At 45.5% G+C, this 27,571-nt stretch overlaps 1 protein-coding gene across 1 annotated transcript in view; it reads left to right on the top strand.

Annotated features, from left to right (window-relative positions):
- URI1 (URI1 prefoldin like chaperone) overlaps nucleotides 1–27,571 on the top strand; it is a 178,994-nt gene that overhangs the window by 43,966 nt on the left and 107,457 nt on the right. The window contains exons 2-3 of the mRNA XM_068261065.1: nucleotides 12,247–12,281; nucleotides 26,174–26,252. Of these exons, the coding sequence (XP_068117166.1) occupies nucleotides 12,247–12,281; nucleotides 26,174–26,252 (114 nt within the window). The remainder of the gene's footprint in view (nucleotides 1–12,246; nucleotides 12,282–26,173; nucleotides 26,253–27,571) is intronic.

Raw genomic sequence — 27,571 nt, 5'->3', positions numbered from 1 at the left:
TTGCGGAATTTGATTTCCAGACTACTCCTCATGGTTTAGGGCCCCTAAAATGCCAGGGCAGTATAGGAACCCCACTAATGACCCCATTTTACAAAGAAGACACCCAAAGGTATTCCGTTAGGAGTATGGTGAGTTCATAGAAGATTTTATTTTTTGCCACAAGTTAGCGGAAATTGATTTGAATTGTTTTTCTTCACAAAGTGTCATATTCCGCTAACTTGTGACAAAAAATAAAATCTTCTATGACCTCGCCATACACCTAATGGAATACCTTTGGTTGTCTCCTTTCTAGAATGGGGTCATTTGTGGGGTTCCTATACTGCCCTGGCATTTTAGGGGCCCTGAACCGTGAGGAGTAGTCTTGAAACCAAATGTCGCAAAATGACCTGTGAAATCCTAAAGGTACTCATTGGACTTTGGGCCCCTTAGCGCACTTAGGGTGTAAAAAAGTGCCACACATGTGGTACCCGCCGTACTCAGGAGAAGTAGTATAATGTGTTTTGGGTGTATTTTTACACATACCCATGCTGGGTGGTAGAAATATCTCTGTACATGACAATTGTTTGATTTTTTTTTTACACACAATTGTCCATTTACAGAGAGATTTCTCCCACCCAGCATGGGTATGTGTAAAAATACACCCCAAAACACATTATACTACTTCTCCTGAGTACGGCGATACCATGTGTGACACTTTTTTTGCAGCCTAGGTGCGCTAAGGGGCCCAACGTCCTATTCACAGGTCATTTTGAGGCATTTGTTTTCTAGACTACTCCTCACGGTTTAGGGCCCCTAAAATGCCAGGGCAGTATAGGAACCCCACAAGTGACCCCATTTTAGAAAGAAGACACCCCAAGGTATTCCATTAGGTGTATGGCGAGGTCATAGAAGATTTTACTTTTAGTCACAAGTTAGTGAAAAATGACACTTTGTGAAAAAAAAAACAATAAAAATCAATTTCCGCTAACTTTTGACAAAAAATAAAATATTCTATGAACTCGTCATACACCTAACAGAATACCTTGGGGTGTCTTTTTTCTAAAATGGGGTCACTTGTGGGGTTCCTATACCGCCCTGGCATTTTACAGGCCCAAAACCGTGAGTAGTCTGGAAACCAAATGTCTCAAAATGACTGTTCAGGGGTATAAGCATCTGCAAATTTTGATGACAGGTGGTCTATGAGGGGGCGAATTTTGTGGAACCGTTCATAAGCAGGGTGGCCTTTTAGATGACAGGTTGTATTGGGCCTGATCTGATGGATAGGAGTGCTAGGGGGGGTGACAGGAGGTGAATGATGGGTGTCTCAGGGGGTGATTAGAGGGGAAAATAGATGCACTCAATGCACTGGGGAGGTGATCGGAAGGGGGTCTGAGGGGGATCTGAGGGTTTGGCCGAGTGATCAGGAGCCCACACGGGGCAAATTAGGGCCTGATCTGATGGGTAGGTGTGCTAGGGGGTGACAGGTAGTGACAGGAGGTGATTGATGGGTGTCTCAAGGTGTGATTAGTGGGGGGAATAGATGCAAGTAATGCAATGGCGAGGTGATCAGGGCTGGGGTCTGAGGGTGTGGGCGGGTGATTGGGTGCCCTAGGGGCAGATGGGGGTCTAATCTGATGGGTAGCAGTGACAGGGGGTGATTGATGGGTAATTAGTGGGTGTTTAGAGGAGAGAACAGATGCAATGCACTTGGGAGGTGATCTGACTGCGGGTCTGCAGGCGATCGGATGGTGTGTGTGGGTGATCAGATTGCCCGCAAGGGGCAGGTTAGGGACTGATTGATGGGTGGCAGTGACAGGGGCTGATTGATGGGTGGCAGTGACAGGGGGTGATTGATGGGTGATAGGTGATTGGCAGGTGATTGACAGGTGATCAGTGGGTTATTACAGGGGAGAACAGATGTAATTAATGCACTGGTGAATTGATAAGGGGGGGTCAGAGGGCAATCTGAGCGTGTTGGCGGGTGATTGGGTGCCCGCAAGGGGCAGATTAGGGTCTGATCTGATAGGTAACAGTGACAGGTGGTGATAGGGGGTGATTGATGGGTGATTAATGGGTGATTAGTGGGTGTTTAGAGGAGAGAATAGATGTAAACAATGGATTTGGGAGGTGATCTGATGTCGGATCTGCGGGCGATCTATTGGTGTGGGTGAGTGATCAGATTGCCCGCAAGGGGCAGGTTAGGGGCTGATTGATGGGTGGCAGTGACAGGGGTGACAGGGGGTGATTGATGGGTGATTGATGGGTGATTGATGGGTGATTGACAGGTGATTGACAGGTTATCAGGGGGGATAGATGCATACAGTACACGGGGGGGGGGGGGTCCTGGGGAGAATCTGAGGGGTGGGGGGGTGATCAGCAGGGGGCAGGGGGGGGGATAAAAAAAAAAAATAACGTTGACAAATAGTGACAGGGAGTGATTGATGGGTTATTAGGGGGGTGATTGGGTGCAAACAGGGGTCTGGGGGGTGGGCAGGGGGGGGTCTGAGGGGTGCTGTGGGCGATCAGTGGGCGGGGGGGGGGGGGCAGATCAGTGTGTTTGGGTGCAGACTAGGGTGGCTGCAGCCTGCCCTGGTGGTCCCTCGGACACTGGGACCACCAGGGCAGGAGGCAGCCTGTATAATACACTTTGTATACATTACAAAGTGTATTATACACTTTGTAGCGGCGATCGCGGGGTTAACATCCCGCCGGCGCTTCCGTATGGCCGGCGGGATGTTACGGCGGGTGGGCGGAGCCAGTTGCCGGGGGAAGCGCGCGTCATCAATGACGCGATCGCTCCCCCGGCATAGGAAAAGGACGCAACGCCCTAAGGCGTATTGCGGTCCTTAAGGCATCCACTTTGCCGCCGCCCATGGGCTGTGGGCGGTCGGCAAGTGGTTAAAGTTGCAAATTCCAGAAGTGAACCGGAGGCGGTGAGCGGCTGCGCGGGCACAGGACATCTGCGGGGAACCATTAGAAGCCCCAGGTAAGTTCAACTCTTTTTACCCCTACCCCCTATAGTAGTGTTATTTATATTTACTCCGTGGTGTTTTGAAGGGTTAATTTTGCAATCAGTCCTGAGGTATATATTTAAGGCTTGTAATTCATGGTTGTATTACCTTCTCCCTTTCTCAGCGCAGAGTGGGCCATATTTTAGGACAGGAGTCTTTGTAATCAAGCTGAGAGAGGTTGATGCCCGGCATAATGGCACAGCCCCCCCCCCCTATTACTCACGCTGAGTCCGGCATTGGCGAGTGAGGAATGTTTGCTTAGGCTGGCTGGCATTGTGTACCTTCCTGCCTGCAGGTACAAGTGCTGCAGCAGATGTTGTGCCAGCCACACATCCATCTCTCCCCTCTGACAGGTAATGGGCACTGGAGCATCATATTCCGCCAGAGTCAAATGGCAGCTTTAAAGATCAGCAGAGATTTATCGCCCGCGTGCGACGCTGCGTCTCTCTGTCCCATATGGAGCATCCCAGCCCGGGGAAGCCACTGCAGGTCTGTTTCCTGTTTTTGGGAGTCTGCTCTGGAAAACTTTTGGTCCTTAAAGTGTCAGTATAATTGTGCACTGAAAATGTCTAAATCTTGGCCCTGGCCAATAGTGCAGGACACATATTTTGTTTCATAATGGCATGTCACTTCCAGTATGTACAGTATAAGCTGTCACTGTGTCTCTATACTGATAGTAAACTAGCTGCAGTGTGTGCTGATCTCTGCTACCCCTAATGTTTGGTACACACCATGCAATTTCCCATCAGATCAGTGGCTCGAATCGTTAATTTCTGACAGGTCCGATCAGGTTTCCAATCGATTTTGTACAGAAATTATTGAAAAAACGATCGAAAATAAGTTGTTCATCTAAAACTGTACTGATAGTAAAGTAGCTGCAGTGTGTGCTGTTCTCTGGTACTCCCAGTATGCACAATATAAGCTGTTACTCTGTGCCTGTAGTGATATTTATCTAATTGCGGTGTGTGCTGATATCTGGTACTTCCAGTATGAGTTGTTACACTGCTTTTACTGATTGTAAAATGGCTGCAGTGTGTGCTGATCTGCTTCCTCCAATATGTACTGAATAAGCTGTTACTCTGTGCCTGCACTGATAGTAAACTAGCTGCAGTGTGTGCAGATTCCTGCTACCCCCAGTATGTACAGTAGAAGTCGTTACTCTGGACCTGTACTGATAGTAAACTAGCTGCAGTGTGTGCAGATTCCTGCTACCCCCAGTATGTACAGTATAAGTCGTTACTCTGAGCCTGTACTGATAGTAAACTAGCTGCAGTATGTGCTAATCTCGACTACCTCCAGTATGTACAGTAAAAGCTGTTACTCTGTGCCTGTAGTGATTGTAAACTAGCTGCAGTGTGTGCTGATCTCTGCTGACTCCAGTATGTACAGTAAAAGTGGTTACTCTGCACCCGTAGTGATTGTAAACTAGCAGTGTGCTGATAGTAATCTAGCGGCAGGTTTTTTCTGATCGGTTTCCTCCAGTATGTATATCAAAGTATAACAAATAGTCAACAAACAAAGTAAAAGGTAACCACAAAGACTTTTTGCTGTGTTTACTGCAGATAAACTGTATTCCAGTGTATGAATCCTCAACCATGCGCGCACCTGATGTACTTTGCACTGATTGGCGTCCTATATGGAAATACTATGCATAGTGTAATACTGCTTTCAGTCTTGTATATACAGTCCACCACAGTGTCAGTGATCAGACCAGTCAGTGCTCTCAATCCGTACACAGCCACTCCCCTTATCCCAGGAGCTCACCAAATTCTCATCATCTCAGAATAACTGGTGGATTAAACGATTTGCCAATCAAATCCCGTCTCCTCAAGACTTTGAACTTCTTCTGTCACTTTAATTTGCTTTCAAAAACTCCACATAACGATCTCAAACGAAACTAAAACGGCACCTTTTTTTTTTATCACTTTCACTTTTCATTCAGAATACCTCCAACACCAGTTGCTATCCTGCTGATCCTCTGCCTCTAATACTTTAAGGAGAGCCCGAGGTGGGCGCAAAAAATAAAAAGTAGGCTACCTGATCCGCAGGGCTGAGTGGATCAGGTTAGCCACAAAATGCCGCCGCTCCTGTTGGCCGCACTGGCCCACTTTCAATTGCATGACCCCTGGGTCACGACGCTGCGCTAAGACTGTGTCTCCCATAGCGTGAAGGGAGGCAGGGGAGCGGCAGGGGGCACGGCCAGGGGGGAGAGCTGCCCAATAGCAGCTCAGGAAACTCTGCAGGAACGCCCCTGGCGGGAGTTTTAAATGGAATTCCTCTCCCCTGTGTTTACCTCGGAGTTGTCGACAAATTTTGTCACTAAACTTGGGGGGGCTGTAGCGCGGTGGGGGGGGAAGAGTGGCAGTTGGGGACACAGCCATGTCATTAACAGAAAACATGCCTCTGTGTCCCATCTGCCCTACCCCCCCAAGATCGACCTCGGATTCTCTTTAAACCATAGCCCCTGAACAAGCATGCAGCAGATCAGGTGTTTCTGACAATATTGTCGGATCTGACAAGATTAGCTGCATGCTTGTTGTAATTCAGATACTACAGCAGACAAATAGATCAGCAGGGCTGCCAGGCAACTGGTATCGTTTAAAAGGAAACCAATATGGCAGCCTCCATATTCTTCTCACTTCAGTTGTCCTTTTAAGTGCCTCTGAAGCAGGGGGAAATCTATTCAATGAGGCCCATGGTGGGCTAGATTACCTTTTTACAAGGAGGGGGGGCGTGAGGACAATTAATTAAAAGTGAAATTATTAAAGAAAGTATGAATCGAGCAGTGTTCTGCTGCCACCTAGTGGCTGAAATATGACCATGCAGCCTTCAGTCTTGTACTGCATGGCTTTTTTTGCTGCCACCTAGTGGACGGAGTAACTTTATGCAGCAACTGAAAGTGGACCTGATCTCTTGCACAAGACAGAAGAAAAACCTAGAGAAATCCACCCTGCATGTATTTAGAGAGTTTAGCCCAGCGCTGGGAAAACTACGGCTTGCGGGCTGAATCCAGCTCACGTGCGCTCTTACACCAAACCGCCAACAGGTGTCCGGATCCGCCTCTCCCCTTCCCCTTCGAGTGGGCAGCGAGGGATTTGAAACTCCTCTTCAATCACAGTTTCCAGCGTCGCATCTCCATGGCAACGGGACGAAGGATGTTGTTAAGCGCCAGTGTATTACACGCTGGCACGTCCTGACGTCACATCATGTGACGCCCTGTTGCAATGGAGACGCGATGCAGGAAGCGGTGACTGATGGTGAGTTTCAAATCCCTTGCTACTCGCTCGCAACTCTGCAGGGAGGGAGAGGGGGCTGGAATGTAAAGAACGCAGCCTGTGGTCCGCAGGATGCGGCCTGGGCCATGTAAAGATTGCCCAGCCCTGGTTTAGCCTGTCTTAATTCCCCTTCATCTATGACTAACACAAGTTGTAATTTGATCTCTTCCCTGTGTCAGCTGACTGCCATGGCAGAGATGGCAGATAAGCTTATTTGAAAGCACAGGCTGTTAACAATATGTCTGCTTCCATGAAAGCAGGAAGTAGAAACAGTGCAGATTTTAGGATTTGTACCAGCTGTAACAAAGAAATGTTTTTCTTTAAAGGTTATTATGCTGTTGTGTATCTTTTAGAGCAGACAGGAAGTTCTGAGTTTGGGGCCGCTTGAACATTAGAATAAATATTACTGCATGTTTATGTATTTCTGCTTCTGTATCCCTACTTAAAGGGAAGGTTCAGGGTGAAGGGAAAAAAAAAAATCAAAATCAAAATTCACTTACCTGGGGCTTCCTCCAGCCTGTGCCAGGCAGGATGTGCCCTCGGCGCCGCTCCACAGGTTCCCGGTGGTCTCTGGTGGCCGACCCGACCTAGCCAGGTCGGGCTTCTTCTGCGCTCCAATCTGCGTTTCACGCGGGCGCGATGACTTCATCGGACGTCCTCCGGGCTGTACTGCGCAGGCTCAGTAGTTCTGAGCCTGCGCAGTACAGCCCGGAGGATGTCCGATGATGTCAGCGCGCCGGCGTGGAACGCACAATGGAGCGCAGAAGAGGCCCGACCTGGCCGCCGGCCTGGTCGGGTCGGCCACCGGAGACCAATGGGAGCCTGCGGAGCGGCGCCGAGATCCAGGTGGCGGAGGTGGACAGCAAGGGACTGATTAGCCTGAAGGGGGCTGGAAGAAGCCCCAGGTATGTATAAAACTTTTCTTTTCATCCTTCTCAGGTACCATTTATTTCGTAGTCACCAAACCAAATTTTAACAACATATCAAATTATTTGATTTCATCAGCAAAGGGAGTGCGTACATTTGCATAAATCAGAATCAACGCAGAATTATTTCCATCTCATTGACCATCTCTATTAGTGACACGGCTACACATCAGGCTTTATACTTACAGCATAGATGTTATTTAGTATATATAAGAGATTCCTGTGTACACATCATATATACAGTCATCAGATGTGTATATCTGACTTAAAAAAATAAGGGGACTGCTTTATTGAAGCAGCACAAATAACTAATTTTGATTGGTTTATTTCATTTTTGTGGACTAAGCACAGCTATTACTGTATGTATACATTATTTATGATGACTATTATCTGAGAAATAGAACATTTTATCATATTTTCTATTTTAATTACAGTTTACCGTATATACTCGCAAGCAAGCCGACCCGCATATAAGCTGACCCCCAACTTTTATCTAAAAAAAAAAAACAGGAAAAAAATGATTGACCCGCATATAAGCCGGCGGTTGGAAATGCTGGGCGCGTGATCCCCCAGTGTGTCCCAGTATAGCTAGTATAGTGCCCAGTATAGCTAGTATAGTGCCCAGTATAGCTAGTATAGTGCCCAGTATAGCTAGTATAGTGCCCAGTATGGGTAGGTAGTGCCCTAGTATAGCTAGTAAAGTGCCCAGTATAGCTTGTATAGTGCCCAGTATGGGTAGGTAGTTCCCCAGTATAGCTAGTATAGTGCCCAGTATAGCTAGTATAGTGCCCAGTATAGCTAGTATAGTGCCCAGTATGGGTAGGTAGTGCCCTAGTATAGCTAGTATAGTGCTCAGTATAGTGCCCAGTATGGGTAGGTAGTTCCCCAGTATAGCTAGTATAGTGCCCCAGTATAGCTAGTATAGTGCCCCAGTATGGGTAGGTAGTGCCCCAGTTTAGCTAGTATAGTGCCCAGTATAGGTAGATAGTGCCCTGTATAGCTAGTATAGTGCCCAGTATAGTGCCCTAGTATAGTGCCCAGTATAGGTAGGTAGTGCCCAGTATAGCGCCCAGTATAGTTCCCTAGTATAGCTAGTACAGTGCCCAGTATAGGTAGTGCCCCCTCCTCTCCCCCACCCCGCGGTCGCCGCTATTACCTGAGCTGGCGCCGCATCTTCTATTATTCCCATCTCCGCTCGTATAGTAATGCACTCACAGCAGCGCGCCCCACGGCGGCTGCTGTGTGATAAGGCAGGAAGCCAAAGAGAGAGAGAGCGGTTCCCATAGCTACAGGAAGCCGCTCTCTCTCTATGGCTTCCTGCCTCGTCATCACACAGCAGCCGCCGTGGGGCGCGCTGCTGTGAGTGCATTACTATACGAGCGGAGATGGGGCGCCAGCTCAGGTGATAGCGGCAGGGGGGGGGGGGCGGGGGCGTATGCGTGGACCACAGGTGACTCGCAAGCAAGCCAACCCCCCCAACTTTTGACCCCCATTTTGGGGGTCAAAAATTCGGCTTGCTTGCGAGTATATACGGTAAATTCATTAGGAGTCGGTGCATTTTTTTCCGACTCCAGGCACCCAAAATTACTCCGACTCTAACTTTACAGCCCTGGTCATGTTTGGGAGGGAAGTGTAATGGTAGGGAGAGTAATGCGGACTTGTAGTTGGTTGAAATATTCAAACAAAACCTTATGGTGTGTACACACTTGAAAGATAAATGAAAGATATCAGACCAATTTTACCCCCATCCATGTAGTATGAGAGCCATACCTACACAGTCTTTTCTATGGAACTGAACTCCCCATCAGATAAAACGCTTTGCAAGATGCTGGACACAGTTGCTTTAGACATTTATAAGATCAGTATCTGCAAAAGATCTGTTCCTGCAAAAGATCCGTTCCTGCAAAATGCATTCATAGTCTATGGTCAATTTACAACTAGTGAGTAGACACAAATGAGGGGGAATTACACAGGCTAAACTCTTTAAAGAGGAACTGTCGTGAAAATCTTAAAATTTAAAATGCATACAATTAAGAAGTTATTTTCTTCCAGAGTAAAATGAGCCATATACTACTCTTCTCCTATGTTGCTGTTACCTACAGTAAGTATTACAAATGTGACATTACCAACAGATTTTGGGCTAGTCCATCTCTCCATAGGGGACTTTTTTGGCAGTTGGCCGGAGCAACTGCCATTCACTAAGTGTTTTTAAAAATAAAGAAAACCCTGAGAACCCCCCCCCCCCCCCCCCCCATTAAGAAGATGGGCTAGTCCAAAATCTGGTCCGTAATGTCCGATTTCTACCACTCACTGTAAAAGACAGCAACATAGTAGAAAAGTAATTTATGGCTCATTTTACTTTGGAAGAAATGTTCTTCTTATTTGTAAATGTTCACATGTATTTAAAATGTTAAGATTTTCATGAAATAGGTCCTTTAAATACATGCAGGGTGCATTTCTGTTATGTTTTCCTTTTGTCCTGTGCAAGAGTTCAGGTCCACTTAAAATAAGTAGTGTATAGGAATGGTATATCCAGTATTAAATATCTTCATGTTTACAAACCTACTGGGGTTACAGCCCTGCTTGTATTTGAAGTGTTAGGTTCCCTTTAAACCCACACAGGCCGCCCCATCTCGCCTATCATCAAGCACGATCCCATTTTACTTTGCAGCAAATATTATGTTCATTTGTTTGGAAGTGTTTATCTGAAATGTCCTCTATAAAGAGATAATTAGGCCGTCTGTCACTCTAATAGGTCGGGCTGTTGTTAATATTTATGGAATTCCTTTTTATTTTTGTTTTTTAATAACAGAGTTAACCTTTTATGATGTTTTACTTCAGCTGCTCTTATTTACTGGATCATAAAAAATAGATTACGTGCCTTCTCCTTGTGCCGTCGCCAACATGGCTGCTAAACGCCGGGAGATCTCCGGCTTGGCAAAATGTCTGCTCTTGTGAAAGGGATTCAAGAAAAGTTTCTTTGCTTTTTGTTTTTAATATGCATTTAATAGAAGTTTATTTTGAATTAATGGTCAATGGAAAAGTTTTGTAAAAAAGTTTGTTTGTGCAAAATACAATAAAAAGGTAACAGCTGCAGCAGAGTGTAGATGCTGAACGTAGACTGCTGTAAAGAGAGCCACAGGAGACCTCTAAAAAAAAAAGTTGGGGCTGTGAGTGGATCAAGTAACCTCCCAAAAACCGCCACTCCTGTGGGTCGCAATGGCCTACTTTTGTGACCTCTGGGTCACGACGCTAGAATTGAGAGAATTTATTCTCTCACCAGCGCGCAGGGAGGTGGGGGAGTGGCAGGGGGCACGGCCAGGGAAAGAGATGCCCAATGGCAGCTCTGGAAACCCTGCAGGAACGCCCCTGGCGGGTGTTTTTAAACAGGGAATCCCTCTGCCCTCCGAGATAGCGACAAATAGGAACAGAGTGGAGGGAGCAGGGAAGCAGTAGCAGGAAGGGGCTGGAGAGAGATATGAAGGTGGAGTTGGGGTGTTTAGCAGGAGCAGAATGATTTATACTTTTTGTGCCCCTAGGCGAAGTATGTTGTGGTTCCCCCTTTTGTGCAGCTGCACCCTTCCCATTCCATGTGCAGCCCCCTCTTCCATGTGTATCATCCATGTACAGCAGCCCCTCCTATTCCATGTGCAGCCCCCTCTTCCATGTGCATCATCCATGTACAGCAGCCCTTCCTATTCCATGTGCAGCCCCCTCTTCCATGTTTATCATCCATGTACAGCAGCCAAATCCCATTCCATGTGCAGCCCCCTCTTCCATGTGTATCATCCATGTACAGCAGCCCTTCCAATTCCATGTGCAGCCCCCTCTTCCATGTGTATCATCCATGTACAGCAGCCACCTCCCATTCCATGTGCACCCCCCCCTTCCATGTGTATCATCCATGTACAGCAGCCCCTCCCATTCCATGTGCAGCCCCCTCTTCCATGTGTATCATCCATGTACAGCAGCCCCTCCCATTCCATGTGCAGCCCCCTCTTCCATGTGTATCATCCATGTACAGCAGCCCCTCCCATTCCATGTGCAGCCCCCTCTTCCATGTGTATCATTCATGCACAGCAGCCCCCATCCCATTCCATGTACAGCCCCCTCTTCCATGTGTATCATCCATGTACAGCAGCCCCCCTCCCGTTCCATGTGCAGCCCCCTCTTCCATGTGTTTCATCCATGTACAGCAGCCCCCCTCCCGTTCCATGTGCAGCCCCCTCTTCCATGTGTATCATTCATGTACAGCAGCCCCTCTCTTTCATGAACTGCTTCCTCGAGCATCAGTTTCCTTTTTTCATGTGTTGCCCCCGATTTTCAGCCTCCTCCTTCCATATGTAGGGCCCCCCTTTTTTTTTCAGATGACCCTTGGGCTACAAACGCCCTAGGCCTGGGCCTATGTGGCCTTTCCAGAATTCTATCCCTGGTGCTATATAAGCACTGGAGATAAATGGTGATGGTGTCGTATCTCATAGAACGCATAGTAGTCATTGCTGTGACAAATAGAACTGTACTATCCACATTCATTGTAGGTTTATAACACCACTGTTCCATCCATGTTGCTGATTGACTGAGAACACCACTGTTCTATCCATGTTGCTGATTGGCTGAGAACACTGTTACATTCATGTTGCTGATTGGCTGAAAACACCACACCCCTATTCTATCCATGTTGCTGATTGGCTGAGAACACTACTGTTCCATCCATGTTGCTGATTGGCTGAGAACACCACTGTTACATTCATGTTGCTGATTGGCTGAGAACACCACACCCCTATTCTATCCATGTTGCTGATTGGCTGAGAACACCATTGTTCCATCCATGTTGCTGATTGGCTGAGAACACCATTGTTCCATCCATGTTGCTGATTGGCTGAGAACACCACTGTTCCATTCATGTTGCTGATTGGCTGAGAACACCACTGTTCTATCCATGTTGCTGATTGGCTGAGAACACCACTGTTCCATTCATGTTGCTGATTGGCTGATGCAACCACACTTTTTACCTGCACTACATGTTCTCACGACCTCTTATGTGTTTTGTGACAGGTACTCAACGGTTGTCAAGAGAAGATCCAGCACTGGTAAGTGTGCCGTCCTCATAAATGACTTTCTTCTTCTCCTGGATATCCGGTATCCGGTCACCAATGAACCTTTTGTCCGAACTCAAGGAGAAAACATTATTCTGGTTCTAAAACGTTTGTGAAGGGTTTAAACGTCTTTTGGGTTTTCATTGCTGTCCAGTGTCCCAATCTGTAAGAATTTTCACCACTTCCTTCTGTGACAGGAAGTAAGGAAATCTCTTTAAAGAGGAACTCCAGTGAAAATAATGTAATAAAAAATGCTTAATTTTTACAACAATAATGTATAAATGATGAAGTCAGTGTTTGCCCATTGTAAAATCTTTCCTCTCCCTGATTCACAACCTGACATTTATCACATGGTGACATGTTTGCTGCTGGCAGGTGATGTCACTGGAAGGAGATGCTGTTTGCTTTTTTTGGCAGGTGGAAACAGCTGTAACCAGTAAAACAGCTGTTCTTTCTCACAATGCAATGAGGTTCATATACAGGATACTGTCAGGATTATTGTCCTGACACCACACTGTGGGAGGGATTTCACCACAATATCAGCCATACAGCGCCCCCTGATGATCTAATTGAGAAAAGGAATAGATTTCTCATGGGAAAGGGGGTATCAGCAACTGATTGGGATGAAGTTCAATTCTTGGGCACGGTTTATCTTTAAGACAGACAGATATTACATAAAATTATTATTTTGAAAACACAGAAGCGTTAGGGTGCTTTCACACTGAATCCATTGCAGCGGGTAATATCGCATTGCAACGTGATGCAGTGATCTTTCTATGGCATGCTGTGTGCTCACCAGACACAGTGCACGTTTACAGTGGCAGTGAAGCATGCTTTCATTGTGCAGTACGTGTCATTGTGTACTGTCGTACCGCATGTCTAATGTGTGCTGTGCACAGTGTGAAAAGACCTAGACTTCCTGGCAAGTTCCTTCTCTTCATTTCCTGTCCTCAGGACTACCAATATCCATCCTAAAGCCACAGAGCTCTGTGTTCTCCAGGCCACTGGAAGTAAGGCCTCTTTCACATCTGCTGTGCTGAGAAACGTGTGAAAGCGCGTGGCAAAAAACGCATGCGCTTGTGCGCGCTTTAGTGCGCGCATCTGTGCGTTGCGCTTCGCTTCTTTAAAGAGCCGCTAAACGGGGGTCCCTTCACCCCCAAAACCACCCACTGCGACACTTGGTCGCAGACTTGGTCGCTCCTGGAGCCAGGGCTAACGGCTGCAGCCCTGCCTCCAGTCGCGTCTATCAGACGCGCATCGCCGCCGATCCCCCGCCCCTCTCAGTGTAGGAAGACTGAGAGGGGCGGGGGAGAGGCGGAGATACGCGCTGACAGACACGCGTGGGGCAGGGCTGCGATGGTTATCCCTGCCCCAACCAGGAAGCGCTCCCCCGCTGCACCGAGGGGATTTGGGGGTGAAGGGACGCCCGTTTAGCGGCGCGATAGCGGCGGTTTAGCAGGGGCACACATGCCCCTGCTATCTATGAGGTCTGAAGCGAGATTTATTCTCGCTTCAGACTCTCTTTAAGGCACGTTTTGCTTAATGTAGCAGTTGTCAATAAAGCTTTGTTTTTCTATGTAAATGTATTTTTTTTCCAAATAGGGGTAAAAAACGCATGCGCTTGCATGCGCTTCTATGCGCTTAAAAAGCGCACACATTCACTTGCATTGATGTGCGCTTTACAGCTCAGCGCACAGAAGTTCATGCAACACTACGTTTTTGTAAGGCAGCTCAGCGATGTGAACCAGGCACATTTAGTTACATGGGAAAATCAATACCTTGCTGAACGTACAGGGCAGTGCGCTGTGGAAAGCGCACAAAAACGTCCCTGATATGAATGAGGCCTTAGGCACAATCTCTGCAATAAAAGTCCAAAGTGATTGAATTTAAAAAAAGAAAAAAATGGTGATTTACACCCCAACTTGCCCAATCAACCAAAATCAGAACATATCAGTCAAATTGTCACCAGGATAGTAATAGTACTTAAAGGGGAACTGAAGAGAGAGGTATATGGAGGCTGTCATGTTTATTTCCTTTTAATCAATACCAGTTGCCTGGCAGCCCTGCTGGTCTATTTCTCTGCAGTAGTATCTGATTAAAACCAGAAACAAGCATGCAGCTAGTCTTGTCAGATCAGACTTATAAGTCTGAACCACTGAAACACCTGATCTGCTGCATGCTTGTTCAGGGGCTATGGCTAATAGTATTAGAAGCAGAGGATCAGCAGGGCTGCCAGGCAACTGGTATTGTCTAAAAGGAAATAAACATGACAGCCTCCATATACCTCTCTCTTCAGTTCCCCTTTAATGCATCGGGACTTGTGCAGAAGCAGGGTGAGCTGGTTTTTCCTGATTTACTCAAATTTCCTGGCGCCTTAATTACATGAATGCTAGGACAGGAGACCTGAGTGTTGTGGATAAACCAAACAAAGATGGGAGGACATACAAACTCTATGCAGACAGCGTCCTGGCCCAGATTTAAAGATGAACTTTAACACAGGATTGAACTTCATCCCAATCAGTAGCTGAGAAATCTTTATTTTCTTGAACAGATCATCAGGAGATCTGTGTGACTGATATGGTGGTGAATTGCAGCAAAAGGTGGTTCTACAAAGTATTGACTCAGGGGGCTGAATAATTACGCACACCCCACTTTGCAGTTGTATTTATGTATGTGTATAAAGGGATAAAGTTATTGAGATATTTAAAGCAGGCTTAGGCTACAAAAAGATTTCCAAAGCCTTGAACATCCCACGGAGCACTGTTCAAGCGATCATTCAGAAATGGAAGGAGTATGGCACAACTGTAAATCTACCAAGACAAGGCCATCCACCTAAACTCACAGGGCGAACAAGGAAAGCGCTGATCAGAAATGCAGTCAAGAGGCCCATGGTGACTCTGTATGAGCTGCAGAGATCTACAGCTCAGGTGGGGGAATGTGTCCATAGGACAACTATTAGTCATGCACTGTACACAGTTGGCCTTTATGGAAGAGTAGCAAGAAGAAAGCCATTGTTAACAGAAAAGCATAAGAAGTCCCGTTTGCAGTTTGCCACAAGCCATGTGGGGGACACAGTAAACATGTGGAAGAAGGTGCTCTGGTCAGATGAGACCAAAACGGAACTTTTTGGGCAAAATGCAAAACGCTATGTGTGGCAGAAAACTAACACTGCACATCACTCTGAACACACCATCCCCACTGTCAAATATGGTGGTGGCAGCATCATGCTCTGGGGGTGCTTCTCTTCAGCAGGGACAGACTAACCAGCAAGCTCATGGTGACCCAGAACTCAGGGAGGGTCTCTTCAGCAGGGACAGGGAAGCTGGTTACTTCTCACGTGTACACCACTTTGTATTGGTCTTTCACGTGAAATTCCAATAAAATTGACTCATGTTTGTGGCAGTAATATGACAAAATGTGGAAAACTTCAAGGGGTCCGAATACTCTTGCAACCCACTGTAATAATGTGTGTGTGTGTGTGTGTGTGTGTGTGTGTGTGTGTGTGTGTGTGTGTACACGTACGCGTGTGTGTGTGCTAGTAAAAAAGGGTGCACAGGGATAGTGGACAAAAAGGGCGCCGTCATAGACTGCAATGAAAAATATCAGCTATTCGGCGCCCGACAGGAAAAAAGGGCGCCAGAGAAATAGCGGTTACAGGGATTGTGGTAACTAAAGTTTTCGTTTACAGAATAAGGTTTATAACAAATATCGTTTACAAGTTCGTTTTGAGTTTGTGTTATACTTATTTTTTCGTTTTTAAATTTCGCTTATATCAGTTTTTTCTTCTTTTTTAGTTGAAAAATTTCACTTACAAACGTATAACAACTACATTTTTGTTTACACTTCTTTTGATCATTTAAAAATTTGTTTTCATTTGTATAATGTGTAAATACCGTTTTCAACCTTATTGTATTAGAAATATATAGCTTTTGGTATTAACTTTGTTTTTGCACTTATAATGCGTTGATTATAGTTACTAAAATATCGGTTTTAATATTAGTGTTATTTTAAGATTTCTAATGCATACGTGATTGTAAGGCTATCTATTGTATTGTATATATTTATATATACTTTTCTCTATTTATAATAATGTATACGTGATTTTAAGGCTATTTTAAGGCTATTTATTCTATTACAAATATATAAATTATTTTATTCATGTTATTTGTAGAGAAGTATTTTAAGGATTACATATATTACTGTTTATATGTGCTTAGGGTGTTTGTGCGGTGGGGATGGTTAGGTTTAGGCATTACCAGGGGGGTCTAGGGGTTAGGGATAGGTACAGGGAGGGTTAGGTATAGTTACACTATAATATATAAGATATGTGGGAGGGTTGGCGGGCACTCGGAGCAGGATCTTGGTTGACACCCAAACAACTATGTGCTCAGGATTGAAACAGAACAGCATATTCGTGAAAAAATAGCATGGAGAAAATCCGGCACTATAGTATTTAATGTGGCAAAAAATGTATAAACATGACACAAATCATGCAGTAAGTAGTAAGCATGTACAAGATATGACGACCATGCAAAGTAGCAATCAAAAAGTCATACCAAAGTGTCTCTAATGGTGCCTGGGTGTAGATGGAGGATGGCGGTGGTGGGTGCCAGGGGGTGCACGGCCCGACGACCGTTTCGCGTGGCTTACGCCAAGCTTTTTCCGAGGTGAAAGTGCAACATTTTGATTGCTACTTTGCATGGTCGTCACACTATAATATATGCAACCAGGGGGGTGGTTAGGGTTAGGCACCTCCAGGAGGGGGGTGGTTAGGGTTAGGCACCACCAGGAGGGGGGTGGTTAGGGTTAGGCACCACCAGGAGGGGGGTGGTTAGGGTTAGGCACCACCAGGAGGGGGGTGGTTAGGGTTAGGCACCACCAGGGGGGTGGTTAGGGTTAGGCACCACCAGGGGGATCTAGGGGTTAGGGATAGGTACAGGGAGAGTAAAAGTAAGGTTAGGTATAGTTACAGCACAATATATGTAATATATACAATTTATTAAATTATGTATATTTAAACAAAGAGGGGGTCTAGGGGTTAGGGATAGGGAGAGATCTGTGTGAGCCTACAGTTAGGTATAATTACAGTAAAATATCTGTAAAACCTACCATTGCATTGCTATGCTTAATACAAGTGTAAATATAGTTTTTGTTAAAGACGCTATTTGACGTTTCTTTTCAGAATTCGTTCGTTATAGACGGTATTTTGCCATTTAATTTCCGTTTGTTTAACCTATTTAGCACTAAATTTTCGTTTACAACCCCTAAAAATAAAAATGTGGTTTTGCATTAAAACGTAACATTTCGGCTATACCCCACACCCTTTTTCCAGGTGCCCTTTTTGGTGTGTGGTGTGTGGTGTGTCGTGTCGTGTGTGTGTGTGTGTGGTTTTTTTTTTTTTCTCCTCGTGTATTAGAAATTAAAATGTTACTAGGCTTAAAGAAATGATGAAGAAATAGTAACGTTTTCAGCGTAGATTCCCGGCAATAAAGATCGGCTCATTTCCTCACCTTGTGCCGCTAATCAAAGAAACCTTTGTGCCGATGAATTATTAATCGGCCTCATTTTAATTATATTTTATTTAAGCACGCATCAGTAGACCTGTCAATGGAATTCAAATCCTATGAACTGCGACTGTGTTGTCTCTTTCACTTCCCTCACCCTCAGCTCTGATGGGAGTCACAGTCTAGAGATAATCTGTATATCCGTCAATCTTAAAGCAGAACTCTAACTCTCCTCCAGAGCAGTCCCCGCCCGTTTGGCACACCCCTGTGTGCAGGTAAATATAATGTGTATGGTTTACAAAGCCTCTGAGGGCCCGTTCTCACTAGGGCGATTAGCGGGCCCCAGGCCCTGTGATTTTATCACTCTGACAGACCTTTGCATGCAGCTGTCACAACTGCCTTTTTGATACAATAGTGTCTTATCCTTTTCACTGAGCAGCGAACCTTTGTATTACTACTATTCTGCTGCATTATATTTAGGCTGCTCCGTGCTCTATGGAGTTGGGACGATAATTATCTAATTATTCTGCTGAATTAGTAGTGTTTATATTATTGTACGATTTAGCGGGCGATACCTGCTAATCCTCAAAGCGCAAGTGCAATGGAAAGCTAATGGCAGTGATCTCATTGCCAGAGATTCCCGGCACTTCACAATTAGCGGAAATCACCAAACGCGTTACCTGCAGCATTTTGGGGCGATTCGGGAGCAATCGTGATCAGTATATATAGAATATATAGAAGCACTAACCGCGATCGCTCCAAGAACAAAATCACTAGGCACTAACACTACCATTTTGCAGGTTTGGTTCACACACAAAAAGGTGTCCGGTCAGTGTTTGACGGTTAGCATATGTTTGTATGTGCTTATATGGCTGTGTTCACTCACAAATCTGTACATTTCCATTCCGGTCCAGCCCTGGCAGTTTTGTATTTGTTTTCTATCCATTTTCTGTGGCTGTGTTCACACATAAGAGGTATACATATCCGGTCCAGTCAGGTAAAACGACCGGTAATAGAAAACTGATGCAAAACTTACAGGACAGTACTGGACTGGAAATATACAGATTCATGTGTGAATCAAGCCTTAAAGGGATGCAGAGTGGCCGCAATGTGGTAGAACAGGGCCTGAGTTTTCTTTTTTCTAAAACATGGTACTGGGATCACTGGGATTGGCTCAATGAGCCAATTTGTTTGTGTGACCCCCCCCCCCCTCCTTCCTGATGGAAGGCAGTATTCAGCTACCTCTGTGCCCCCCCCCCCCCTGCCCCTCCCTCCAGGTGTACAGGTGTACGGTGTAGCCTCTGTGTCTCTTCATCAGGCAATAAAAAGGAGCTACTTTTTATTGCCCGATGAAGTGGGATATGCCCGCGAAACGCATTGCACTTAAATGGAGTATGTAAAATTGTTTGAAATAACAGCATCTTGTGTCTACCTTAAGTCCACCTACTAACCCACCATGTTTTAAAGATTTTATGAGTTTTTACACTTCTGGTGCCTCTGTACATCTGTATCACCATTGTGTCCACCTCTAGTGGAGGGGATTTGGCCCCTTTCTTCCGCACTACAGAGAGTGACTTCTTATTCTCGAGTGGGGACAGGTCTTGTACTCCCCACCTGCCTATACAGTTGTTACCTGGACGGTAACGTAGATTTGTGAGTATAAACTTGTACTTACACCTTAATCTACACAGTTCCAGTACATACTACCCTATATTGTGCTCTTGGTGTCTCCTCTTCTCATATCCAACCAATCTGTTCAGCTGCCCGAAATATTTGCCAGCTTCAATGTATATTTTTTTGTGTACAGCTTTATAATAAAACTAATAATTTAATCGTTCCGATTTTGCCCTTGTTACTTGATTATTCTGATCTATTCTAGAACTCTATATCCTCAAAAAGAGAGACACTACCACAGTGTTTTACTTTTATAAATTGTTTATCTGGGGGGTGTTTGTCACAGGGCCCACAAACGGCAAGGAAAACTTACCCAATCCAATGATCGGCTAAGGAATCAATCCAAACAGATCAATGGGACGATTTGGTAAACCGATTATTCATTGTCAATAGGTGCTATCAACGATATCAGATCACATGGGAAATTAGATCGTTAATGTGCATTTTTAGGTTTGTGTGTGTAGGGGGTGTTGGGGATGTGCCTCTATACTGTCGGTGACAGGTCGGGGCCCTAATATAGGTCTTGAAGAACGCTAACCCTGTAATTGGCTTTCTTATGTTTTCCTGAAAGACTGAATCAGAAAATGCTCAAAAAATATACGTGATTGATTGTCCATTCCGTGAGGTTCCCGGTGACCTCACATCACACCAGTGCTGAGGTCATGGCCTGGCGTGACATCAGACCTCAGGGGCATGCCGTGTGGCTGCCACGCCGCCTCTGTTTCTACAAGCCAGCCGCCAGTCCGCGAGCAGCTTTTACTATTAAAATCTTTTTAAATATTAAAATTCAGTGGTGTTCTGCCACATGCCATTGTGTGGTGCTGGAGGAGTGACATCACTTGCTGCTGGAAATGTTCCTGTACTGAAAGTCACAACAGGCAAAGTGTTAAGGCGTTACTCTGGGGACAGAAATAGCGAAGGGATTGTACCAGGGCTGTGGAGTCTGAGTTGGAGCAATTATGGGTGCCTGGAGTCGGAGTCAGGGGAAAAATGGACGCCTGATGAATTTAAACTGTAATTAAAATAGAAAATATGATAAAATGTTCTATTGCTCAGATAAGTCATCATAAATAATTTATATATACAGTAATAGCTGTGCTTAGTCCACAAAAAGTGAAATAAACCAATCAAAATGAGTTACTTGTGCTGCTTCAGTAAAGCAGTCCTCGTATTTTTAAATTCAGATATAAATATCTGATGGTGACTGTATATATGATGTGTACACAGGAATCTCTTATATATACTAAACAACATCTAGGCTGTAAGAATAAAGATGTGTAGCTGTGTCACTAATAGAGACGGTCAACGAGATGGAAATAATTCTGCATTGATGCTGATTTATGCAAATGTACGCACTATCTTTGCTCATGAAATCAAATAATTTGATATGTTGTTAAAATTTGGTTTGATGACTACGAATTAAAGGGTACCTCTGATGGATGAAAAGGAAAGTTTTATACATACCTGGGGCTTCCTCCAGCCCCTTTCAGGCTAATCAGTCCCTCGCTGTCCATCTCCACCACCTGGATCTTCTGCTATGAGTCCTGGTAATTCAGCCAGTCAGCGCAGTCAGGCCGCGTGCCGCTCCCACAGCCAGGAGCGTTTTGCACCTGCGCAATAGTGCTGCGCAGGTGTAGTATGCTCTGGGCGGCAGTGTGTGCATGCGCACTACGCCTGACTGGCTCAAGTACCTGGACTCATAGCAGAAGATCCAGGTGGTGGAGGAGGACAGCGAGGGACTGATTATCCTGAAGGCGGCTGGAGGAAGCCCCAGGTATGTATAAAACTTTAATTTCATCTGTCTCAGGTTTACTTTGTTACACAGTAGTACTATACTCTACATATGCACTCCCCACAGAGCTGCAGGGAATCCACTGAGAATGTTGTGCACATTGAACACAGAGGTGTTGTCTATCGCCCATAAACCTGGTTCAGATTGTGCATGAACAATGTGTAATAGAGTACAAAATTGTGTAAAAATCGCTGCAATTCTACACGTATGCGATAGTGCAATTGTGGTGATTTTTACAATGATATTAACCTCCCTGGCGGTTAATTTTTTTTGCCAAATTGGCAAAAAAACCTTTTTTTTAAATTTTTTTTTTTTTTTGTTTCATGTAAAGCTACCAGAGTGGTAGCTACATGAAACACCACTAGAGGGCGCATGTGTCCCTCTAGTGCGATCGTCGCCGGCATCTATAGCAAACAGGGGAACGCGTATACAACGCGTTCCCCTGTTTGGCTTCTCCTGTCGCCATGGCGACGATCGGGATGACGTCATGGACGTCAGCCGACGTCCTGACGTCAGACACCTCCGATCCAGCCCATAGCGCTGCCCGGAACTCATTGGTCCGGGCAGCGCAGGGCTCTGGCGGGGGGGGGGGGGGGCCCTCTTTCGCCGCTGCGTGCGGCCAATCGCCGCAGAGCGGCGGCGATCAAGCTGTGCGCGCGGCTAGCAAAGTGCTGGCTGCGCGCACAGCAATTTACAGATTAAAAATCGCCCCACCAGGGGCTGAGATCTCCCCCTGCGCGGCATAGCCCGAGCTCAGCTCGGGCTTACCGCCAGGGAGGTTAATGAAAGTCAATGGGAGCAATTTTTAAAAAAGCGCTCAAAGCGCTAATCAGTCACCGGTGCTCAGAAAAGCGCTTATAATGTGGCTGAGCCCTCAGTCAGAGGACAGTGGGGGTGGTGTCTGATGCTTCCACTACCTTAAAGTGTACCTGAGTCGAAGCTCGGGTACAAATTTAGATACAGTGGAATGCAAAAATTTGGGCAACATTGTTAATTGTCATGATTTTCCTGTATAAATCGTTACATAGTTACATAGTTATTTGGGTTGAAAAAAGACATACGTCCATCGAGTTCAACCAGAGAACAAAGTACAACTCCAGCCCGCTCCCTCACATATCCCTGTTGATCCAGAGGAAGGCGAAAAACCCTTACAAGGCATGGTCCAATTAGCCCCAAAAGGGATAAAATTCCTTCCCGACTCCAGATGGCAATCAGATAAAATCCCTGGATCAACAGCACTGGGCATTACCTAGTAATTGTAGCCATGGATGTCTTTCAATGCAAGGAAAGCATCTAAGCCCCCTTTAAATGCAGCTAAAGAGTTTGCCATAACTACTCCCTGTGCCAATGCATTCCACATCTTAATCACTCTTACTGTAAAGAACCCTTTCCTAAATAAATGGCTAAAACGTTTTTCCTCCATGCGCAGATCATGTCCTTTGAGAAGGCCTAGGGACAAAAAAGCTCATCCGCCAAGCTTTTATATTGCCCTCTGATGTATTTATACATGTTAATTAGATCCCCTCTAAGGCGTCTTTTCTCTTTGGTTGTTACGATAAAAATGTCAGTTAAATATATCATATAGGAGACACACACAGTGATATTTGAGAAGTAAAATGAAGTTTATTGCATTTACAGTGCGCAATAATTGTTTAAATAAAATTAGGCAGGTGCATACATTTGGGCGCTGTTGTCATTTTGTTTCCAAAATTTTCAGAACTAATTATTGGAACTCAAATTGGCTTGGTAGCTCAGTGACCCCTGGCCTACATACACAGGCGAATCCAATTATGAGAGAGAGTATTTAAGGGGATCAATTGTAAGTGTCCCTCCTCTTTCTCTGAAGAGTAGCAGCATGGGGGTCTCAAAACAACTCTCAAATGACCTTAAGGCAATGATTGTTCACCATCATGGTTTAGGGGAAGGATACAGAAAGCTGTCTCAGAGATTTCAGCTGTCTGTTTCCACAGTTAGGAACATATTGAGGAAATGGAAGACCACAGGCTCAGTTCAAGTTAAGGCTCGAAGTGGCAAACCAAGAAAAATCTCGCATGAACTGAAGCGACGAATTGTGAGAACAGTCAGTCAACCCACAGACCAGCATCAAAGACCTACAACATCATCTTGCTGAAGATGGAGTCCACTGTGCATCGTTCAACCATTCGGCGCACTTTACACAAGTAGATGCTGTATGCAGAGGTAGCCTTTTCTCTGCCCACAGCGCAAACAGCCGCTTGAGGTATGCTAAAGCACATTTGGACAATCCGCTTCATTTTGGTATAAGGTGCTTTGGACTGCTGCAACTAAAATTGAGTTATTTGGGCATAACTAGGGGCGTTATGCATGGAGGAAAAAGAACAGAGCATTTCAAGAAAAACACCTGCTACTTACAGTAAAATATGGGGGTGGTTCCATCATGCTTTGGGGCTGTGTGGCCAGTACAGGGACTGGGAATCTTGTCAAAGTTGAGGGACGCATGGATTCCACTCTGTATTAGCAGTTTCTGGAGACCAATGTCCAGGAATCAGTGACAAAGCTGAAGCTGCGCCAGGGCTGGTTCTTTCAACAAGACAACAACCCTAAACACTGCTCAAAATCCACTAAGGCATTCATGCAGGGGAACAAGTACAATGATGGAATGGCCATCTAAGTCCCAGACCTGAATATAATGGAAAATCTGTGGTGTGAGTTAGAGAGCTGTCCATGCTCAGAAGCCATCAAACCTGGATGAACTAGAGATGTTTTGTAAAGAGGAATGGTCCACAATACCTTCAACCAGAATCCAGACTCTCATTGGAACCTACAATTTCTGCATAAGGAGGATCTACTAAATATTGATGTAATTTCCTTTTTGTGATGCCCGACGCGCAGGGCCCGTGCTCAGCAATGGGAAGATTCAGATCACCGAGGGATCCTTAATAGGATCCTGAGGCTTCCCTCTGTTCAGGGTAAGGTCTGATTTTGAACCCGAGCTTCAGCACGGATTAAATTTAAAGGATACCCGAAGTGACATGTGACATGTGACATGAGATAGACATGTGTATGTACAGTGCCTAGCACACAAATAACTATGCTGTGCTCCCTTTTTTTTCTTTTTTTTTTTTTCTCTGCCTGAAAGAGTTAAATATCAGGTATGTAAGTGGCTGACTCAGACAGGAAGTGACTACAGAGTGACCGTCACTAAAAATTCCTCTTTGTATCTCATTCCTGCTCTCAGAAACCATTTTCTGCTAGGAAAGTGTTTTATAGTTGGAATTTCTTATCAGTGAGGGTCACACTGTAGTCACTTTCCGTCTGAGTCAGGACTGAGTCAGCCACTTACATACCTGATATTTAACTCTTTCAGGCAGAGAAAGAAAAAAAGGAACACAGCATAGTTATTTGTGTGCTAGGCACTGTATATACACGTCTATCTCATCATGTCACATGTCACTTCGGGTATCCTTTAAGCCTGGTACACACTTTCAGTGCTATGACAGGCTATTTCAAACACTTTCCTGAGCAGTAGCAGAAAAGCATCTGGCTGTGACGAAACAAGCCGCTGGGAGCAGTCCGTGTGATCCGGCCTGGTACACACTTTCAATTATGATTGGCCATTCTTACCACCTTCATGTAGTATGAAGATTTACCTACACAATCTTTCTAGAGCCCAGGGGGATAAAATGTACCTACAAACGCCGCAGACTCCAGAAGCTACAGGTTGTGTCCAGGAAACCACGACCGACCGGGGTGCTTCAGCAATTAACGGTAAAAGTTTTGAGAGGAACGCTCCCATTTAAATCAACTCCAAACGGTAAACATGGGGGACAGTTGTCAGCAGCCGTCTGTCTGAACTGGATCTTAGATTCCTTCCGAGGGAACAACACCCTATAACGAGTCCCGTCACACTATACCGCTTAATACAGTGCAGCGCTAGACGGCCATTGGTCTCCCACAGCTCCTCCCCTGCTGGCTCGCCTGGAGATTTTCCTGTGCCTAGCTTTACATTTAGTGCAGTCCCACAATGGGTCAACAGGGTACAGAAACGGTTTGCTCTTCCAGCTGACTAGATTGGCTCAAATTATCTGCTCTGAAAGCTGCCACTGCATTTATTGCATAGCTGCTGTATTTGTATTTTAAATCTATCTAGTGATCACTTCTCAGCTCTTTCTGCTTCTCAGCTCAGCACAGCTCAGTTTTGGCAGTTAAGCTAATGTTTATTTAATGTATCTGACAAAGGAATGAAAACAAAAGAAAATGTCATCAACTCTTCGGATGCAGATCATAAGCTGATGGAGCTTTCCACTGAAGAACAACGTGCTGTGTTTAACTGTTTGATTGCTGTTCTGCTACACGTAATTATTCAATTTTCTTGGGGGTAGTAGGTTTTATGCTGACGCCAGAGCTGCGGCGAGGGACATGCTGGGAGCTTGGGGCTGGAGGAAGCCCGGGTAAGTAGCACTTATTTTCTTTTAAAATGCCTTGATAAATCCTTTAAGAACAAAGAGGAAATGCTGAGCTTCATACCCCTCCAGCATGCAAGATGCCTAAAGAGAGCTTGTCAGTGTTTGGTTACAGTTAGGGATGATCAAAGCTATGCAAATTCTTCAGAGTTGATGCAAATTTGTATGCAAATGTATGCAGCTTGACAATGGACCAATCAATTTAAACCTGGGTTTAAATTGATTGGTCTATTTTCAAACTGCATACATTTGCATAGAAATTTGCATAATTTTGGAAAAATTTGCATCTCATTGATCATCGCTGGTTACAGTGAGTGTGGGTAAACTCGACTGAAGTGATCAGGAAGGATTGTTTTAGGTGACGGTTTTCCCTTGTCTGTGCGATTCTTTAGACAGCTCGGTCATGGTTTTTATGTATGATTTGTTGTGTTTGGACTTTGCTGTGTTGCTGACAGGACTGTCTGTGTTTCCCAGGAAGAAGGTAGAAGGCGATTATGACGCTCTGCAGGAGAGACTCGGGACCCTGCCGGATAAGCTCTCCTACAACATCATGGTGAGTATCTTTCCTCCAGTTGCCTGTTCCTGACTGGTCACAGAGTCAATGGAGTTAATTTGGGATTACATGTTTCAGACACAGACAAGACAAGACAAATAACATTTATATCACACTTTTCTCCTGGCGGACTCAAAGCGCCAGAGCAGCAGCCACTAGGGCGCGCTCTATAGGCAGTAGCAGTGTTAGGGAGACTTGCCAAAGGTCTCCTACTGAATAGGTGCTGGCTTACTGAACAGGCAAAGCTGAGATTCGAACCCTGGTCTCCTGTGTCTGAGGCAGAGCCCTTAACCATTACACTATCCAGCCACTGCCACTGGGGGGAGAGGGAGCTATATCAGCAATGGGGTGGCCGGTCACGTAACTGATCAGCAGTTTTCAATAGGATGCTGAAAAATAACCATAATGAGTGGTTTTGTCATTTCTTGATGTTATGGTGTGGTGGGAATGTGTGAAAAAGACTGGCTGACCAGAATGACAAATCGATAGCGGTTCTCCCGGAACTCCAGGATCATCTAAAACAGGGGTCCCCAACCCTCAGTCTGCGGGCCTCTCACTATTTTCATTAAAGTGCATTAAGCAGAAAGCATCACCAAGTGGCGCCGTCCTCTTTTTACACAGCCATCTGCTGGGCTGCTTTAGCTTCCGTACAGGGCTCAATGCTGACATGCATCGGGAGCCATAGGAAGTAGCTGCAGCACAGCAGATGGCTGTGTAAGGAGACACAGCGCCACCTGGCGACACTTGCTGCATGATGCAATTCAATGAAAATAGAGGCTCCCAAACCAACTCGGCACAGCTGGCGAATGTGGTAAGCTGGTGACGCTTGCTGCATGCATGAAGGATATCAATTGCATGGAGGGGTGCACAGACCTGAAGAGCAGAGTGCCACCTTGGTAATTTGCGTATACATTTACCCCTGTGATCTGGGCTCTGTTAGCAGATCAGTGCCTGTGCATAAAGGTGTTAAAGGGATCCGAGATCAGCTTTTACTCATTGCATTAATGTGCCCCTTACATATAGGGCATTTCTCAAGCCAAATACTTTTTTTTTAAGTTTTTGTTTTTTTTAAATAATGTAATGCCCTATAAACTAAACAAGCCTCGCTCCCAGCTCCTCCTGCGCCTAGGCATTCTGAGTACCATGTAGCAAGTGCTCATGGGAGCTCAGTCTAGGGAGTATTAGGTTTTTCCCGAAGGAGGAGGCGGCATTACCAGCCTGAGATTTCAGAGGCGAGGAGGAGAGAGGAGTGGAGTTTTCACAGGCTGAGGGGAGGAGGTGCAGTGCGATGATGAGCAGAATATGGCTTGACAGAAATC

Source organism: Hyperolius riggenbachi, chromosome 11 (assembly GCF_040937935.1).
Source record: "Hyperolius riggenbachi isolate aHypRig1 chromosome 11, aHypRig1.pri, whole genome shotgun sequence".
NCBI classification, from domain to species: domain Eukaryota; kingdom Metazoa; phylum Chordata; class Amphibia; order Anura; family Hyperoliidae; genus Hyperolius; species Hyperolius riggenbachi.
Note: the sequence above shows the minus strand (reverse complement) of the source record. Positions and strands in the feature narration are given on the sequence as shown.